At 63.5% G+C, this 17,941-nt stretch overlaps 3 protein-coding genes across 3 annotated transcripts; 1 reads left to right on the forward strand and 2 right to left on the reverse strand.

Moving 5' to 3' along the window:
* Positions 1-794: 794 nt before the first annotated feature.
* SLURP1 (secreted LY6/PLAUR domain containing 1) lies at positions 795-2,027 on the forward strand. Its single transcript, XM_018044678.1, has 3 exons — positions 795-953; positions 1,349-1,468; positions 1,667-2,027. Exons 1-3 carry the CDS (start codon positions 893-895, stop codon positions 1,864-1,866), a joined length of 381 nt encoding a protein of 126 aa, XP_017900167.1. The 5' UTR covers positions 795-892; the 3' UTR covers positions 1,867-2,027.
* Positions 2,028-4,933: 2,906 nt separating this feature from the next.
* On the reverse strand, positions 4,934-10,301 carry THEM6 (thioesterase superfamily member 6). The gene is made up of 2 exons (XM_013969077.2): positions 7,888-10,301; positions 4,934-6,504 (listed from the first exon to the last, which is right to left on the reverse strand). Exons 1-2 carry the CDS (start codon positions 8,398-8,400, stop codon positions 6,391-6,393), a joined length of 627 nt encoding a protein of 208 aa, XP_013824531.1. The 5' UTR covers positions 8,401-10,301; the 3' UTR covers positions 4,934-6,390.
* Positions 10,302-13,615: 3,314 nt separating this feature from the next.
* Positions 13,616-15,838, reverse strand: PSCA (prostate stem cell antigen). The gene is given in 3 exon segments (XM_018044679.1): positions 13,616-13,785; positions 13,788-13,847; positions 14,591-15,838. Coding segments are annotated over 3 exon segments (615 nt in total). The 5' UTR covers positions 14,994-15,838; the 3' UTR covers positions 13,616-13,633.
* Between the last annotated feature and the right edge of the window lie 2,103 nt (positions 15,839-17,941).

A 17,941-nucleotide genomic window follows, 5' to 3' on the forward strand; every position in this document is an offset into this window, starting at 1 on the left:
TTTAAAGTAAAGAAGTCAGTGATCAGGTGTTGTGTACTATGCCACCGTTACTGCCCTGAGACTGGGTGTAACTCCCTGCTCCATGTGGCAGAGTGCCGCACCGCACTGAAAAACACAGCCAACCACACATACCCTTACCATTCCACCCCGTCCTTCTCATAAGCGGTGGAAGAATAAGTGGGCATGAGGCTCAAGTGTCGGAACGTGCCCCCTCCCTTTCCAGCCAGTGCACCCACCACCCATGCATCGTCCATCCTCCATTCCTCCCTCCACCTAGCCACTCGCTCAAGCATCACCCTGCCATCTGTCTTTTCAACCATCCATCATCCATCCGCCCGTCCATCCACACATCCACCCACCCACCCACTGCGCCCTCAGAGGACAGAGAAGTCAGAGGCTGGGACAGCAGACGGGACCCAGGCCTCTGGCACAGGGGAGACGGGCGGCAGGGTCCACGGGCGGCAGAGCACAGGGGAGGACATGGGGCAGTGTGCAGTGGGAGGTGGGCCGCGCGGCAGGTCCAGGAGCCCTGCTGTCTGGGGCCGGGAACAGGAAGCTCAGGCTTGGTCTAAAGGCCATTTGTGAGGAAGAGGTTGGCGGTGATGAGGGCACCATCGGGGATGTGGGCCCAGGGCACCACACTCAGCAGTGGAAAGGGGCCCGCGGCTCCCGTGTGGTGGCCAGGGGAGGGGTCGGCCTGGCCAGCTCCAGCACCCAGGGCTCCCGCCCCGAGGGCCGGCACTTACGCGTCCTCCGCCAGCTGCTTGCCCAGCTTCCACCCTGCTGACTCACTGGCGGCTCCTGCCGCCACCCAGAGTGGGGACCCAAGGGCTGGGTATAAATCCCCACAGGCGGCCGGCGGAGACCGCAGCCGCTCGGCTTAACTCGAGGGATGGCCGTCCCCAGGGCCCTGCTGGCCCTGCTGCTCGCCGCAGCCTCGGCTGTGAGCCTGGGTGAGAGGGGCAGTGTGGCTGGCCGGCAGGGGGCCTGGCGCTGGTCTTTGCCCAGCCTAGCTCCGCGGTGGGGAGGGGGTCACTGACTGGGCTGGTCGCCCTGACCCTCTGGTCCTGAGCCCGGCTCCACCTGGGGCAGGGGTCATGGCCTGCTCTCCAAGCAGGGAGACCGTGGCTCGGGTGGGGGGAGCGCAGTGCAGGGATCACGTCTAAGCCGGGAGGGTGGGCCTGAAGGGGCTCAGCGGGGCAAGGCCGTCCCCCAGGGAGGGACCCGACACACGCTCCAGGTGGAGCAGGGCCGAACCACCCCTGGCCTCTTCTCCTGCCCTTCCTGTGACCCCCCAGGGTGGGTCTCAGGGCTGGGGGATGAGGGTCTGCCTCCGCTCCTCCCCTAGGTGAGGCCTTAAGTTGCATCACCTGTGAGCAGCCCACAGCCCTTCCTCTGTGCAAGAACATTACCTACTGCAAGCCGGACGAAATAGCCTGCAAGACCACGCTGATGACGATGGAGGCAGGTGAGGCGGGGGCCTGGGGCTCCCAGCTCCCACTTCAGGGCCACACTGCGGACCCCAGCAGGCACCTGGGTGACTTCCCGGCCATCGGTCAGTTAGGGTGTCCTGGGAGGAGGCAGGAAGCGCAAGGTGAAGGGCACAGACTGGGACGGCCAAGGCCGTGATGGGGTGACTGTGCTCTGACACCTGCCCTCCCTCCAGAGTTCCCCTTCAATGAGAGCCCTGTGGTGACCAGCACCTGTGCCAGCTCTTGCGAGGCCACCGACCCAGACAGCATCGGGGCTGCCCACCCCATCTTCTGCTGCTTCCATGACCTCTGCAACTCCGTGGGCATTGCCAGGCTCAGTGCCGGGGCCCTGGCCCCCCTGGGGGCCGTGGTCCTCAGCCACCTCCTTCCCTGAGGCACCCAACGCTGCCAGCTGGCCACTCTGTTGGCACAAGCCCACGGCCCAACCTCAGTGGGCACCAGGCTACTGGTGGGACCCTGGGGGAGAATCGTTTTGGGGTGCACTCTGCCCTCCTCCCCTAAACCTGTGGAATACATAAATAGACCGAGGCTGGAGACCATCTCTTCCTTCTCGACAGAGAGAGCCCATGGGGCCGCCTTCAGGGAGCTGGGTGGGACCAGGCGCGTTCCGGCATGCGAGCCTTGTGCCCACCACGGCCGTTCTGAGCCGCTTCACAGACAGGCAGGCAGAGGCTTCAGGGGACAAATGCCTTCCGGCAGTCTGACCAGGACTCGTTGCTCAGCCCAAGGAAAATCTGACCCTGCTTCCAGAATATTTCCTGGGGTTCTGGAGGCATCCCCCTCTCCCCAGGATGGGGAGGAAACAGGCTGGAATCCAGTGTTATCCGTGGGTGGGTGAGTCTGCGGGGCCCAGGTCTGCTGCGGCAGCAAGAGGGGACCTGGGGAAGAGGGTGTGTGGAGATGACCTGGCCCCCCAGGCTGGGTCTTCCAAAGGGTGTGGGGTGGTGTGTACCTGGGTCTGCGGGAACCCACACGACTCCCCAGGCCCCAGTCACCTCCTGCGACAACAGGCCTACTACACCCTGGGCCTCGGGGACAGCTGAGATTAGAGGGGAGTGTGTGTACAAAACATGAAGGCTGTGCCAGCTTGCCCCAGAATGCCGGGGCTGGCTCAGGGGCCCCCCATGGTCTAGCCTGTCTGCTCAAGGATGGGCTGCAGAGTGCCCTTGGGGGCTGACCACCCCCCTGGAGCCCAGGATCCTTTGGCCCCAGGAAACCCTGCCAGCTGTCCCTGGCGCCCCTGGCGGTCCCTTGCTCAAGCCCCGCTGCAGGGAGTGGGAAGCAGGAGCTGGACTGACCCCCGCCTGTCAGTGTCACCTTGCTGTCGGGCCTCTGGACAGGAGATTCTCTACATTCTGCATCACAGCCAGACTTCCAGACCGTCCCTGATGTGACCCTGCACTTGGAGGCCAGAGCCACCACTCACCTTGGGGCACAGTGAAGCCATGTCACTGCCCCCTTCAGCCTCACCAGCAGAGCAACAGGGGGGCAATCTCTGGGCGCTTCAGGGGTGCAGAGCAGGTGTGCAGCTGGGAGAGGCGTGGCAGCTGACCACTCCCAGGGAAGGCGGGTCGGTGGGGGCAGGCACCTGTGGGGCCTCCACGTGGCCAGCAGAGGGCGTGCGCCCCTCGGACTCCTCGCCTGGCGCCAGGGTCGCGGGGCCTCCCTGCCTGCACCTCCACCAGGAGCCATGCGGGGTGGCCTGAGTGCACGGGGGCCCGCCAAGCCCCTGCCCTGGCCCTAGGCACGCCCGCTGGTCTGCGCCCCTTTGGGAGCTGGGGAGGCCATGGCTCGGGGCCACAAGAGTGGCCAGTGGGTGGCAGCAGGGTGGACGGCAGCTGCCCACACTGTCTGTGGGCATGTGGGGCCTTGACGCAAGTGGGTGCTGATCGCACACCCTCACCTCCCATTACATGGAAGTGGGTGGGTCACAAGACCTGCAGTGGGGAGATACTCAATGCTCTGCCCCCTCCCCGCTCACTGGCCAGAGAAAGAAGGGCCCCTCTTCCATCATGAGAGATGACGAGGAACGCCACCACTGCCTCCAGGAGCTCTGCTCCCCGGACGTCCCACAGGCAGGTGGCGGGGTGGGGGGCGTGGTCACCTGGGGAGCCAGATGCTGCACAGACCACAGGGGGCGGGGGCCTGGGGTGGGCGGTCCTGCGCCCACTGGCGTGCAGGAGGGGGAGCGCGGTCTAGGGAGAACCAGTGCCCAGGCCACATGCAGGCTGCCTGTCACTTGAACTTCTCAGTAGAAGCAGCCAACGCATGGGATCAGTGGGTCTTGCGAGAACTAGGTTGCAGATACACTTCCAACAGCCCAGTCCTGAAGCCAGGCCCCTTAGTCAACAGGTACCCTTCTCCCCTCTGCTGTGGGCCTGTCTTCCAAGTGCGGACCCAGAGCCTCCCCTACCCCCAGCCCACCTGGGCTGCGTCTCCCTGAAGTGGACACAGAAGTCCCCATGCCCCTGGGGCAGCCACATGCAGCCTAGATGCCAATGACCATCCTGAACACCCCCTACTGTACCAAGTGAGGCAGACCATGCCTAGGCACCTCCATTCCACCTCCCCAGCCACTCATCCCACATGCGCCCAGCCAGTCACTAGGGGCCACTGGCTAAGTGCACCATTTCCTGTCTGTGGCCCCACCAGGAACTTGTCCTGTCTGGCAACAGTCAGCTCAGTCACCTGCCACGATCCCCCAAACCCCACCGCCCCTCCCTACAGGACCTGTGCAAACATGTCACATGAAGAGAAACAGACCGTCTGGGAGGGGGGCCCACCTGACCCTCACGTGGCCACTGGCTCAGGACAGGCACGAGGCCCCACCTGGCAGGGCCCTCGGGGAAGGCGGAAGGTGAAAAGGGCTGCGGCTCCAGCCAACCTCCCTGGCAGCACAGCTCCACCCTACTCCAAGCCTCTCCAGCCCCACCGCCCCATTGCTGAATGCCTGCTGCACACCCAGCCACTTCCAAGGGCCCTTCTCTCCCAAGCCCCAGTGCTGGCCCCTCCTGGGGAAGGTGGTCAGAGCACGGACACCACCCCCCTCACCTGCCTTCTGTCCCAGGGGTACCATCCCTGCCCTCCTGGGAGGGCCTGCACAACGGTCCCTCTGCTCACCCTGCCCCCCACCCCACCCACTAAAGCCCACTGACCTCTGCCCCACCTGCCAGCCCTCACCTTGCCCAATGAGCCCAGGAGCCTGGGGGCCCAGACCCAGAGTCTGGGGTGGGACTTCCCAAGCCTCTGTGGACAACCACAGAGAAGGAGAGGGCCAGTCTCTAAGGGGCTTGGGGCAGCTCCTTTCTGGCCGCGACCCTGTGATCTGTGGAACAGGCACAGGTCCTGCCAGCGTGGACCCCAAGCTCATCCAACAATCCCGACAGCGACCCCCACCCCATGTCAGAAAGGGCTTCAGAAATGAAAACTCTCCAGCACGCTCACATTGAAGGCCCTTTACTCTTGGGCTTTCCTTAAATAAAACAGAAACTGTGGTGTTCCCAGTGGCTGAGGCAGACAATGCTGTGGGGGCAGGGGAGGAAGAGGGCTGTGGCCATGCTCCTGGCCCCACTGGCGAGGGGTGGACGGGTTGGCCAGGGAGCAGTCCTGGGCCCCTCTGAGCTGCCCCGGGGGCCGCTGCAGGGGCACACGTGAGCAGGCACCCTGCCCAGGGCAGAACCTACCCCCAAAGCTCTGACTCTGTCCCCAGCCAGGGACGAGGCCCACCTGCACTGCCTTCACACTCTCCGAGGCCCTGAGCCAGTACCTGCTTCTCCCCAGGCTGCCCTTGTCCTAGCTGCTAGGCAGGAGAGCGGGCAGGCCCCAGCGGGCACCTCAGCAGGCTGGTGACACCAGGACAGAGCTGCTCGAGCAAGGCCAGGAAAACCCTGTGCGGCTCCAGCCCACTGTGGGAAGCAGCTCTCAGTGCAGGAAGAAACAAACAAATCAACAGCCGGGCAGGACGTCAAGTCAGGCAAGGACAGCCCCAGCGGGAGGGCAGAGGCACTATAGACCCAGAGAGGGCAGGACCCCAGCCAGGGTCACAAAGCACGGTCCTATGGGCACCAAGGGGTGCAGACGGGTGAGGGCACCCAGGCAGGACCCCACACCTCTCCCCAATCCCTCCTCAGCAGCAGGTTCCGACTAGGAACCCCTACCCCCACCCCCAGCTATGACAGCTCACCACCTCCACTGGAGTCGCTGCACATCTGACCTGCGCTGGGCCCACCATAGTCTCCAAGGCCCGAAGCCCCTGCTGCAGGCCCTGCCACCACCCTAGCGCCCGGTGACCAGGCCTCTCTCCCGAGCACCCTGGGCCGGTCTGCCTGGCCCCTAGCCGGCCACACTCTGCCCTGCCCTCACGTGCAGCAGAGGGATCTGCCTTGAAATGCTGCTCTGATCCTTCCAGCTCCTCGGGGCCCACATCAGGGCCCAGGCCTTGGCCAGCTCCCTGCCCTGCCCCCGGCCTTACACCCAGGACTGCTCTGGCCTCACACCCAGTGGCCAGCCTCAGACTCCAAGCTCTGGCGCTCAGGGCAACCCCAGCCCGTTCCCTGCTTCAGGCACCCTGCCCACTCAGAGCACGGAAGCCTGGCTTCACCTATAAGGCGACCCACCTGACCCCCTGCTGCCTGCATACCAAGGGCCCTGGGCCCCAGTTTGCCCACTGTTATCACCCCGAGGGCAGAGCTGGCTGGGTGCCTGCGTCACCCCCACCCCGTGCTCGGCGTGGGATGGGGTACGGAGGGGCACCAATAATGGGGACGGGGGAGGGCCGTGAGCATGTGAGGGGGCTGGGCGGGTCGCAAGGCCACTCCACTTCAAACAGGGCCCAGTCCAGCCGGCCCATGCTGCCTCCAGGTTAAGGCTGGTGGGCAGGGCAGGCAGGCCGTGGCAGTCACTGCTCCTTGAGAACGTCGTGGAGCCCACTCTCGGCCCGAATCAGCTGGCTGCTGGCCTCATTGTAGGCGATCCAGTGCTGCAGGTCAGCTGGCAGCTCCGGGGGCTCCACCTGCAGAAGGGGGGGTTGAGACCAGATCCAGACTCGCCTGCAGCCCAGCCCTTCCCACGAGGCCAGGCCACCCCGTGCCAGCATTTCAGCAGGCAGATCCTGGGCACTGGGCTCAGCCTGCCCCACGCTAAGCCTGACACTGGACCCAGGGCCCTCCGCCCCATCTGGGACCGGATGTCCACGGGGCGCCCCTGCCAGGCCGGGTGAGGGGCGCTTCACCTCACATGGGCATCACCCTTCAGCCCACACCTGACCTCATGGCACCCTCCCCTGCAGGAAAGTGGCCTTGGCTCCCTCTCCTCCACACTTTGGTCACAGCTGAGTCCACGGATTTGAAGCCTCGATGGCTCTCCCCTCCCGGTCTCCTGACAATGAAGGGACACGCACAGCATCTCTGTGGGTGTGAGGTGGGTGGGATCCAGGCTCTCTGGGGATGTCCCTGACTCAAAGAGAGAAAAGCAGCAGGCTGGCCCTCTGGCCTGCTATGTAGCCTCAGGCAGTTTGCATTGCCTCTCTGAGCCTGTTTCCCCACCTCTGATAAAATGGAAAGGCATGGCCTCACCATGACCAAGGTGAGGCTGTCTCCCTCTTCTGTGCCTGTCCAGGGCCAGAGAGGGCAGCGCCCTGCCTGAGGGCACCAAGGGGTTCAGCAGGTCCTGGCTTTGGCATGCAGGTGCCCAAGCATTAGGCACCTGTCTGCAGCAGGAGCCTGCCCTGGCAACCAGCACCGCAGCAACGTCCCCAGGGCCCCTTTGCCATGCCGCAGCGGCAGGCCCAACTGTGCCGGGAATAGCAGGCCCTGGGGAGGGGCCTTGAGCCCCAGGCAGGTGCTGCGGCCCTCCTTTCTCCAACTGGAAAAGGCGCAGGACCTGCAGCTCTAGAAAGCTCAATTCTCACCCGAACCCCGGGGATGGTGATCCAGCCCCTCAGCTCTAATCTGGGTGAAGGGGGTCTCAGGACCTTGAGAAAGCCCACCAATCTCCTGTCACCGACAGCACCCCCACCCCAACGCCATCCTTCGTTCAGAACCGAGGACCCGTGAGACGGGCTCAGCACTCTCGGCCACACTTGGACTGAGAGGGGTCTTCCCTATTCTGGAAAATGTGGAGGGTGAGGCAGGGAGCCCTGAGGAGCTAGGTTCCTAAGAAGCAGCGGGAGGTGGGCATGCTGAGTCCTACTACAAAGAGGTGATCAGGGAACCCTGAGGGGTCCCACGAAGAAAGGCATCAGTGAAGAAGGCCCTGGCCTGGGACCAAAGGGAAGGGCGGGAGCGGTACCCGGCGGGACGAGAGCACCCCGCAGAGGGGAAGCGGCAGTGTGGGGCCAGGAGGCCAGGGGTCCTCAGGGGCCAGGGGAGACGTGCGGGGGACGGGGGATGCTCACCCTGCGCTTGCACAGGTGCTGAACGACTCGCTCTGGCGAGGTGCCCAGCACATGCTGGCGGGAGCGCAGGAGCGCGCACACGAAGCCGTCGCGCAGGCTGATGAAGCGAGCCTCCATGTAAAAGGCGCGGTCGTCCCAGCCCAGAAGGCGCGTGCGCACCTCGAACGGCTCGAACAGACGCAGCGAGCGGCGGTAGCGCGCGCAGGAAGCGGCCAGCACGGCGCGCGCCCCGAGAGCGCGCAGCCCCTCGAGCACACCACAGCGGGCCAGGTGCGCAATGCGTGCCACGTCGGCCTCGCGCAGGTAGCGCGCGTTGTTCATGTGCAGCAGCAGGTCCAAGTCCGAAGGCAGCACGCGGCCCGCATAGCTCTGCTCAGCCAGGAGGTCGCGGACGCGCGGCTGCAGGAGGCGCGCGCGCAGCACGGCGCACGGCACGCGCACGAGGTACCAGCCGTCCAGCAACGCGAAGTAGGCGAGGGCCAGGGCCAGCAGCGCTACGAGCAGCTCCAGCATCGTGGCAGCGGGCGCCGGGCGCGGGAGAGCAGTCAGCGCGGGTGCTGGTTCCGCGCGCAGCGTTGCAGCCGGCGGCCCTGATTCCACTGCTCTGCCGGCCCGCCTGGGAACCCTTGAATTGCTCGGGCGGAACGAACCATCTCGCGAGGCCGGCTGAGGGGGCGACGCGCCTGTCGCCGCGGGCCGAAGTACCGCCTCTCGCCGCGGCGCCCCTCTCCACGCTCTCAGTGGTTCGTCCCACGCCGCGGCGCTAGCGGCTTTCGCTTTCTCCTCGGAGGGCGGGGCATAGGTCGGCGAGCCCAGGGGTCGCAGCGGCACCTGGCGGTCACTCCCGGCGCTACGGACGCAGGAGCGCCCCCGGGTCTCCCGCAGCGTCGCCCCCTGGCCCCTCTGGGAGCGCGAGCCCCTCGCGCCTTCCCTGGCGCTTGAAGACTCGGACTGACCCCGGAGATTCCACCTCTAATTTGGGAGAGCCTCCAACACTTCCCTGGCCTAGGCTGTGAAATTTTGCGGGAGAAATGGAAAATAGTCCAGTCCCCAGCAGCGTTACTTGGAGACGACTGGAAACCGATTCTCCTCTGCTCCCGAACCTCCAGGGGCTCCCCGCTTTCGCAGGACGACAGCCCCATGTGCGGGCGGATTCAAGGAGTGTCTGTCTGGCCCCAGTACACCTGTTAAGTCTCAGCCTGTGACTTCATTAACCCCGCTGCACTCACCCCTGCCCCCAAAGATCCTGACAACCGCAACCTCATTTCCAAGCATTCCCACCCTTTGCTCTTTTAAGAAACGGGAGTCAAAGAACATCCAGGGTGGAGAGGGAGGAGTTAGTAACTGAAATGACTCAGCAGTGGATTCAAGGTAACTCGACTTAGGCACCTGGACGCCTGGCCTGACACGCTGCTGCACTGAGTCGATGTCCTGTCCCTTTTCTCTGCGGGGCTTTGCGCGAAGGCCCAGAGAAGGCAGGCCACCTCGCCTGACCAGCCTCCAGGCCTCTCCAACGACCGCACCTGCCAGTGACCCCCGAGGCTGCCTGCTCAGGTCAGTATTAGAGTCCTGCGAGGGTGGGTTTGCCGAGTGATTGCTGCGGTCCAGTGCCTCTGAGAAGGCATCTGGCAGCGGCTGGACTGAGGAAGCTGCCTCTCCGTCCAGTCCACACCCAGCGGGCTTGGGCTGCAGGGTTCTTGCAGGCCGGGAAGAAGGAGCTCCTGGGGCAGCCGCGGTCCGCAGAGCTGGGTGCTAGGCGGCCTCCTCGCCAGGGTCAGTGTTGGGCAGAGGATGAGTGGTTTGCTTTTCTGGTTTTGCTTCTGGGACCAGCGGCTGGGCAGAGTAGGGCCAGTGTTGTCCTGGGTCCCTGGATCTGCTTGGATACTTCCAGGAACAGGGGGCTCATTTCCTGTCAGGGCAGGTCCACCCGCCCTAGGAAACCCTGGCAGTAAGAAGACCCTTCCCACACATGCTCACACGTGTCCCTGTAATGCTGTCCCTGCCCTGGCTGGGCTCCGAGCCATCTGTCCAGGGGTGGGCTAGCTTCTCAGGGCCAATGGAATGCCATGCCCTTCGAGGCCCCCTTGGCCACCCCTCAGAATGCAGCCGCCTTGTCACCCGCCTTGTCCCATCCCCCCAGGAGAGGACCTCGTAGCTAGAGAGCTAGTTCTGGAGACCACAGTGCAGCTTGGTGGGCGAGGCTCCAGCAGCCCTGCCCTCCTCACAGCCCCCCATCCTGAGTCCTTCTGAGCTTCTGCTGTGCACGTCACCCAGCACACACACGTGCATACACACGTGCACACACATGTGCACACCACACGTACACATGTGTGCACATATGTATCCACACATCCACACACGTGGGCACACGGATGTCCACACACGAGTGCACATACACATGCACAGACATGCACACGACACGGGTGCACACATACATGCACACATACATGCACATGTGCACACGTACATACACATGCACACACGACATGCGGGTGCATACAGATGCACTCTACAGGGCACCCTCCCTTCCATCTGCCCCTTTCTGGAACCCCAAACTGGGCTAGATCCCCAGAGTACTTACTTTTACACTGATGCAATGCTTAAGTAGGGGGTGCTCTCTCCCCGCTGGATCCTGTGGCCAGGTGGCCAGGGCTGATCTGTCTCGTTGACTGCCAAACCCCAAGGCCAGCGGGATGCCCGGTGCACTGAAGGTGCTCAAAATGTGAATGCTATAAGGACCAGTGCCTTCTCCACGCCCCCACCAATCCAGCTGCTTCTGTCCCACCCAGTGGACACACGCATGTTGTGATAGGTCTCTGGCACTTTGCGGAGGGCTGGAAGGAGTCCTGGGCGCGGGGCCTCGATCCCTTCCCTTGGCCCTGGAGCCTCCGAGCCTGCAGAACCAAGCAGGGCAGACGGACAGAGGGGTACTTCTGGGTCCCCTTGGTTCCTAAGGACTCTCCTATCTGGGTAGCACCGGGCGTCGCCACCAGGGGCAGGCCCACATACTAAGCGCCACTGGCCACCTCCTAGGTTCGAGCCTCCAAGTGAAGAGAAGCATGAGCTCAAGACGCCGCCCAAGGGAACAAAAGCAGCAGTGCCTGTAGTCGGAACCAGCAGGCAGCCCCTGGACCCCGGCCCCACCTGGACCCCGCCCCGGGGTCCAGACCCTAGCAGTTCCATGCAGAGGTCCCGGATCCAGCGGCAGCAGCTCTGCGGGCCCGTTTGGCCTAGCCAGTCCCGGTTTAGGGCTTGCATGGATCCGTGCACGCCTTGGTCACCACCACATTGCCGTGAAGAGGTAGCCTGCTGGCCGGACAGAACCAGGGTGCAGACCTGTTTGTCCACAGTGGATGGCCAGTCCACTGTGGAGCTGAAATTCAGTTCTATAAAAACGGGGTGGTCGCTCTGGCAGAGAGCAGGTCTGTCAAAGCGCAGGGGTGGAGCCCGGGAGACTCTGGGGGGACTGACCAGATTACTCCTGGGGCTGCAATTCTTTTCTGGGTGTTGTGTGCCCAGGCTCAGGCTGGGGGCGGGGACAGTCCCTGAGCATTCAGCAGCGAGGCGGTGACTCACCTGGGGGCTGCCCCACCCCCATAGCCTATGTGGGCCAGATGATGGGGTCTCTAGGGGGTGCTCTGCAGTCCGGGGGTACCCCCGGGGCCCTTCCTGAGTCAGGAGAGATGCCCACCAGGCGTGGGGAAGCACTGGGCATCTCTCCTGACTCGGGAAGGGCCCCGGAGGTACCCTAGGACTGCAGAGCACCCCCTGGAGACCCACACTCCCTGCTATCCAGCCTGCCTCCCTGAGCAGCTGGAGTCAAGTGGGGAGGGTGGGGGTATCCCCAGGGAGTCAGACCAGTCATCAGCCCGGGGGGAGCCCACCAACCTGAGCCCTGGAAGGGCCAGACCGCTGGTCCAGTGCAGCCAGAGTCCTTGGAGGAGGACGGCCTGGGGCTGAGTGTGGCTGGGAGCTGGGGCCAGAGCAGGAGATGCCCACTGCGGGGCTTGGTTTGGGGTGGGCAGGAGCCAGCTGTGTGGCCTCAGGTCAGCTCCTTCACCTCTCTGAGTCTGTATCTACTCGAGTTTGAATGTGCAGCCTTGCCAGTTCTGACCAGCTGACTGCGTGATCTTGGGCAAGCTGCCTCACCTCCTTGCTTCGGGTTCCTCCTCTGCACAGCCCTACCTCTAAGTGGGGAGGAATGAATGAATGATTGTGCCGGAGGTGGCAGCGAAGAGCCTGGCGTGTGGCAAGGGCTCTGTCAGGTCTGCTGGGTCATCACCGGCTACTGGAGCTGCGAGCGGATCGGATAGCATCTCCCCCGTGGAAGATACAAGGGTCATCTTAGAAACAAACACGCCGGTCCATCTGGAGGACCGCTTCGGCCACCACATGGTTTCTGTTCCTTACCAAGGAGAGACAGAGGTTAGAAACAAAAGTGGTTTCCCTTAGAGAGTGTGACCAGGTGTGTCAGCTTGCAGAACGCACCTTGTTCTGCACAAGAAGCAACACCATGAGGGTGAGATGGGGGCAGGTGTTGTCCCGGAGCTTGGGGACAGGGGTTTGCACTTCCTCTTTGTCCCGTAGCTCTGTATGGGGACTGGGGGGGCTGCCCCTGCAGGTGGCCCCATGTTGTCTGCACCCTTGGAGGGGCGGCCTGTCAGCGCTCCATCCTGCAGGAGGGGAGATCTCTGCCCAGGGAGCTGGGCCGGGAGCAGAGCTCTTGTGGAGGCTTATGGCTGCAAGACCTCAGGGACGGCAGGAGGTGGGCCAGGACCTGGGTCATAGGGCATGGAGGGCGCAGCCAGGGCTCCCACCTCCGGGGGCCAGCTGCCTCTCCCCTCTCAGGCTCGCCCGTGGAGTCCAGAGTGGGGCGTGGGGGCCCGGAGCACCTCCCCTCCTGAGCCTCGGCCCAGGGCGGAGCACCCCCCCATGGGGAGGGGCTGGCATGTGGGCACCAGGCCCGGAGCCCTGCTCAGTGGACGTGGCTGCTCTCAGCGCCGCAGTCCTTCCCTGGGGACCTTGGGTCCTGCAGAGGCCTTCCGGGCACCAGCGCTTGGGATCCTCGTCCTTGGCTTGGTTTCTTTCTGTGAGCTCTAAACATGCTCCACGTTTCCATGTTTACACCCACACAGGCCCAGACCCTGACCCTGACCCTGACCTCCGCCTGGGGGCAAGCAAGGACAGAGGCTTTCTGCCGCCAAGCCCACAGGCCTTTGTTAAGGGCCTACTGTGTGTATGGCATTGCTGCCCCCGCCCCGACCCCCATGAACAAGCCCGCCCCTCCGAGCTTCCTCTCTTGGGGCTCTCAGGACCTCACACTGCTGACTCCAGGCCTACTCGGAACACTTCCTCTCAGCCTTTGCAGGGCCCTTCTGAGAGCCTGCTCCATGCTGGGTGTGGAGGACACTGCAGATAGAATCTGGCTCAGCTCGTGCAGGGGCAGGCAGGGAAGGCTTCCTGGAGGAAGACGTGCTTGAGCAAGGGTTAAGGGTGGGTCGGAATATTGAGCAGGGGTCTGGTGGGCTATCTGCCGGCTGTCTCACATCATGAAGCCCAGCATGCTGGGCGGTGGGAGCTGGGCAGGAGTCCTCAAGGGAGCCACGGAGAGCTGGGAAGGGCAGGGCGCGTCGCCTGACCTGAGTGAGGGTCTCAGAGGGTCTGTGACGGGGCCAGGTGTGTCAGGCCTGGCCTGGGCCCTGGACACTGCTGCCTGGCACAGGGGACAGCAGGGTCCTCCTGGATCCTACAGCTGGGCCCGGCCCCAGGGCAGCAGACGGCCAGGAGCACCGAGCAGCGCCCAGGTGACGCCGGCCAGCCGCAGGGCCTGGGCCCTGCTGGCGTTGCACAGGTCGGGGGAGCAGCATGCGACATTTTCTTGCTCCGGAAGGAATTCCCCGAGTCCTCCACACAGTGCGAGCTGCAGCCTTTGCTGATGACTGTCAGGAGACCGATGGCTTCTGTGGGGGAAGGAGCGATGGAGATGCTGGGCAGGGCTGGGCCTTGGGCACTCAACCTGCCCTGCCCCAGCTCCTGCGGCCTGCCTCCTGTCCTGACTCTTGCCTGAAACTCCAGAGCTTGGGTCGACCCCCAGACGACCCCAAGCCCTGTGAGGGCGGGGGCCTGGTCTCATCCATGTCCACATGCCCGGGCATCCAGACCCTCTGCCGGCACTGGAGATGCTCAGTGAATGAGTGGATGTAGGGTGGAGGGACGAGGGCCAACGGGTGCGCAGAGGGCGAGCGGTGAAAGGGACGGGTTATGGGTGAGGGGACAGACGGATGGGTCCTCTGTCCCATCCGTAAGGGGTAGGGCGGGGGTGGATGGATGGGAAACGGAGTGCCCATATCTGTGCCGGGATGGGAGAACAAGGGGGCCGGTGGGCGGGTGGTCAGAAGGATGAACAGTCCAGTGCGGAGACCCAATCCCCGGCCCTTGGAGCGCCTGCAGGAGTCTGGGGAACGGCGCCGGGGGCAGGGCGTCCGGGGGAGGGCGCGGGGCGGCGAGTGGCTGGGGCGTCCAGGGACTGCAGGAGGGGGAAGGGGGCGTCCGGGGACGGCGCTGGGGGCGGGACGTCCTGGCGGAGGGCTCGGGGCAGGGGGGGCCTCTGGGGGACGGCGCGGGGGGCGGGGAGTCCGGGGGAGGGCGCAGGAGGGGGAGCAGGGCAGGACGCAGAGAGGCCAGGGGGACATCGGCCACTCACCGACGCGCTCGGCCCAGCCCTGGTTCTGCACACGCTGGCAGCCCTCATTGTTGCCCTGGTCCTCGCAGGAGTAACACTGGAGGGCGGTGCCTGTGGGGGAATGAGGGGTGGGGTGATGGGCTGCCCCTCTCTGCAGTGCCGGGGGACAGGAACCTCGTTTACTCCTCTCCTGCATGGAGCAGGGGGCACCGTCCCGTGCACAAGAGCCACAGACTAGGGGCCCCGCACATGGGGGCGCCCTGCCCAGCCTCCCTAAGGCCCTGTCACAATGCCACATTCCTGAGAGGGAGGGGCACCAGGCAGGGGAGGGCAGGGTGGACAGGACCCTTCCCAAATGGCCTGCATCACCGGGCAAGGTGCCTCTCAGTGGCCTCGTCCCCAGAACGATGAGTGGTGGGTGCATCCCTGGCCGGGCCGGCTCTGTCCCTGGGGCGAGGCTCCAGCTCCTGGTGATTCATCTCCTCGGGCAGGACAGGTCGAAGCTGAGGTCCACACAGCGAAGGGCCAACAGGCCGCCAGCAGCCCGCCTGCACGCAGGCTCCACCGGCGCCTCGAGCCCCTTCTTCTGCTTGCCTCCTCCCAGCCACCTCTTCCCTCTGGGCCCCTCTTGCCTCCCTCATCCTCCCACCCCCAGGGCCTGCTCCCCCAGCTCTGCCCCAGGGCCCACCCAAGCCTCACCCGGCTGCAAGGCCAAGTTAGCAGCGAGCAGGGGGAGGAGGAGAGCCTTCATGGTGGCGGGTTCAGGTGAGCAGAGCCTGGGCGGCTTTAAGCGCTCTGCTGGCAGGGCAGGGTCAGCTGCCCACAGTCAACACCGATGGTCCAGGCCCCAGGGCGGGGCAGATCCGCAGTGCCTGCCAGGCTGCACCCTCCCTGGCCTTCTCTCTGTTTCCGGAAGGCAGAGCCTGCTGGGGAATGGGGGCCCATTTCTCAGCCACCCCAGGAGGAGGCCGGCAGGCAGCTTCTCCAGCCTCGCAGAGAGGGCAGTTCCATAAGGAGCCTAGAAAGGCTTCCACCGTCAAGACCTGAGGGGGGTGGGAGGTTCATCAGCAGGCCAGCTCTTCAGCCACACCGGGACGCCAGGGCCATGGTGGCAGTGACTGTGTCCCTTTCCCACCCTTCTCCCATCAACGCCTCCGGCCAGCCTCTGGGAACCCACCTGTATTGCCGAAAATTGTTTAGGTTTGACGGATTTGTTAACAAAAGAAACCACTTGTTACACACAAATAAACAATTTCAATATTTAACAGAGGACTATTTGACTTAATTTTAATATACAGTCATTAAAAGAAAAGCAAAGAAAGATATATAACAGAAGTAAATACTTATTAAACATCACCAGCTTGGGCCAACTACTTATCCAGACTTAAAAGGCTCTGGGAAGACCCTCCAGCAATCTGGAGTCCTAATTGGGAAAGGGTCCCCAGCAGTGCATCCACCCCACAGATGAGACTTCAGATTGCAGTTTTGGGGGCTCCTGCTTATAAGCCCAGGCTGCAAACTGATACCATCATCAAGAAGAATGCAGCTCTGTTTTTAAAAAGTTTTACAATGCTGATTGCTTCACGTTGTGAGTTACAACCTCTCAACTGATTGCTTCACGTTGTGAGTTAGACCCGGGAGGTTGGCCAGACCAACCCCTTCAGGGACTCAAGAATTCCAAGCCCCTTTCTGATCTAAAGTGTCACCTGACTGCGCGTGCAGGCAGGCACAGAGTCCAGGCAGTGACAGGCAAGGCAGAAGCAGGTCAGAGGTCTGATCTCCTGCTTCTGAAGCCTGAACAAGACTTCTTCCATTTTAATTTCCCTAACGTGGCTCTTCCTGCATTCCTCCGAACCCAGCGGTGGGGGGTGGCAACGGTGGCTCCCAACTGCTGTTGACCTGGGGGCCAGGAGGGATCCCTGCTGTCCTTTCACCTGACCTTTGTGAGCAGTCTTCCCAGGACCCCTTGGAGTGTCGGCAGGGGCTGACGGCCCAGGCTGCACCAAGTGCCTACTGGCCTCGGCATGAGTCTGGGGGCAACAAGCCCCTCCCTGCGGAAGAGAGTGCCTTTCGTTTCCTCAGATCTTCCTGGCCCCCAGATGGCCTCAGGGAGCAGATCCTACTCCCCTGTTTGATTTACCCTGGAAAAGGGCCAGGGCATGTCACAGGTGGAAAGGACACTGCTGGAGGGTGAGCACTGGGGGCACTCCCTGGGCTGTAGGGAGGCTGAGGGACAGGAGGGTGCCTCAGTAGGGGACAGCCCCGGATGACAGGGGTGGCCTGAATCCCGTGGCTCAGCACCCCTGGGTCTCCCCCACCCTCCAGCCCCCGGCTCCCACAGGCTGGGCTCTGTCCAAAAGAGCCTGGGGACCAGAGACGGGGAGGAACCTGACCTTGAGCAGAGGTGAGTGTGGCACCAGCATGGCACACCTTCCTTGCCCAGGCTGCCCCCGTGGAACTTTCTGAACCCCGCGCCCCCCCCCCGCCCCCGCCAATCCCCAGGCCATCGCCCCCCTCAAGCAATCACCGCCCCCCTCCCCAGGCTCAACCGCCTCACATGGAAAGCAAAATGCTTGTGCCTTTGCTGTTTCCATTGGGGCCACCTGTGTGCACCCCACCCTCACTCCAGTTCACCAGGGCTGGGGGACCTTGGGCTGGGACCTTCTTATCTGTCTTTGTATTCAAGGCACCCAGCACCTAGCACCAGCCTGGAAAACTCATTCTTCAAACATTGACTGTTGCCTCTGTGTTTGTTGGTGTGATTTGATATGAAGTGGTCATTGTGAGGCAGTGGTTCTCAGATGGCAGCGTTATTTCTGCAGCCCAGGGGACCTTTGGCAGGGCCTGGAGACCTTCTCGGTTGCCCTACTGGGGGTCTCCTGGTGTCCAGGGGCGCAGGTTGAGAGCGCTGCCCGACGCCTGCAGTCACAGCAGAGTCGTCGGCTGACACCAGGCAGGACCAGCTTTGCTGGGGTTGGAACCCACCATCCTTCCTTCCGGTTTCCCCCTTTGCAGTGGGAATGTCTGTTCTCAGTCTATCCCACTGCTGTATTAACTCGTCTGGCTTCACAGATTCACAGCTGGAGAGGAATCTGCCAGGATGAATCCTACCCGGCCTCAGCCACATGCGATGAGAGATCAGGGGAGATTTTGGGCTCTAGGCGTCCGTGTTGGTGCTGTAATGAGTTAGGGCTTCTGAGGCTGTTGGGATGATGTGAGTGCACTGTGCATGTGAGAAGGATGTGAATTTTGAGGGGCCAGGGGCTGGACGGTGTCCTCCCCAAATTCATACGCTGAAGCACTAAGCCCCGATGTGATGGTTCGCTGCATAGGTCAGGAGGTTGGGCACCCGTCCTTCTCTACCACCTGAGG

The sequence above is a fragment of the Capra hircus genome, unplaced genomic scaffold (assembly GCF_001704415.2).
Source record: "Capra hircus breed San Clemente unplaced genomic scaffold, ASM170441v1, whole genome shotgun sequence".
NCBI classification, from domain to species: Eukaryota; Metazoa; Chordata; class Mammalia; order Artiodactyla; family Bovidae; genus Capra; species Capra hircus.

Coding starts and splice junctions, on each gene's coding strand:
- SLURP1 (XM_018044678.1), top strand. CDS start 893: ATGGCCGTCCCCAGGGCCCTGCTGGCCCTGCTGCTCGCCGCAGCCTCG. Junction 954..1,348: donor AGCCTCGGCTGTGAGCCTGG/GTGAGAGGGGCA, acceptor CTCCTCCCCTAG/GTGAGGCCTTAAGTTGCATC. Junction 1,469..1,666: donor GCTGATGACGATGGAGGCAG/GTGAGGCGGGGG, acceptor CCCTCCCTCCAG/AGTTCCCCTTCAATGAGAGC.
- THEM6 (XM_013969077.2), bottom strand. CDS start 8,400: ATGCTGGAGCTGCTCGTAGCGCTGCTGGCCCTGGCCCTCGCCTACTTC. Junction 6,505..7,887: donor AGCACCTGTGCAAGCGCAGG/GTGAGCATCCCC, acceptor CCCCTTCTGCAG/GTGGAGCCCCCGGAGCTGCC.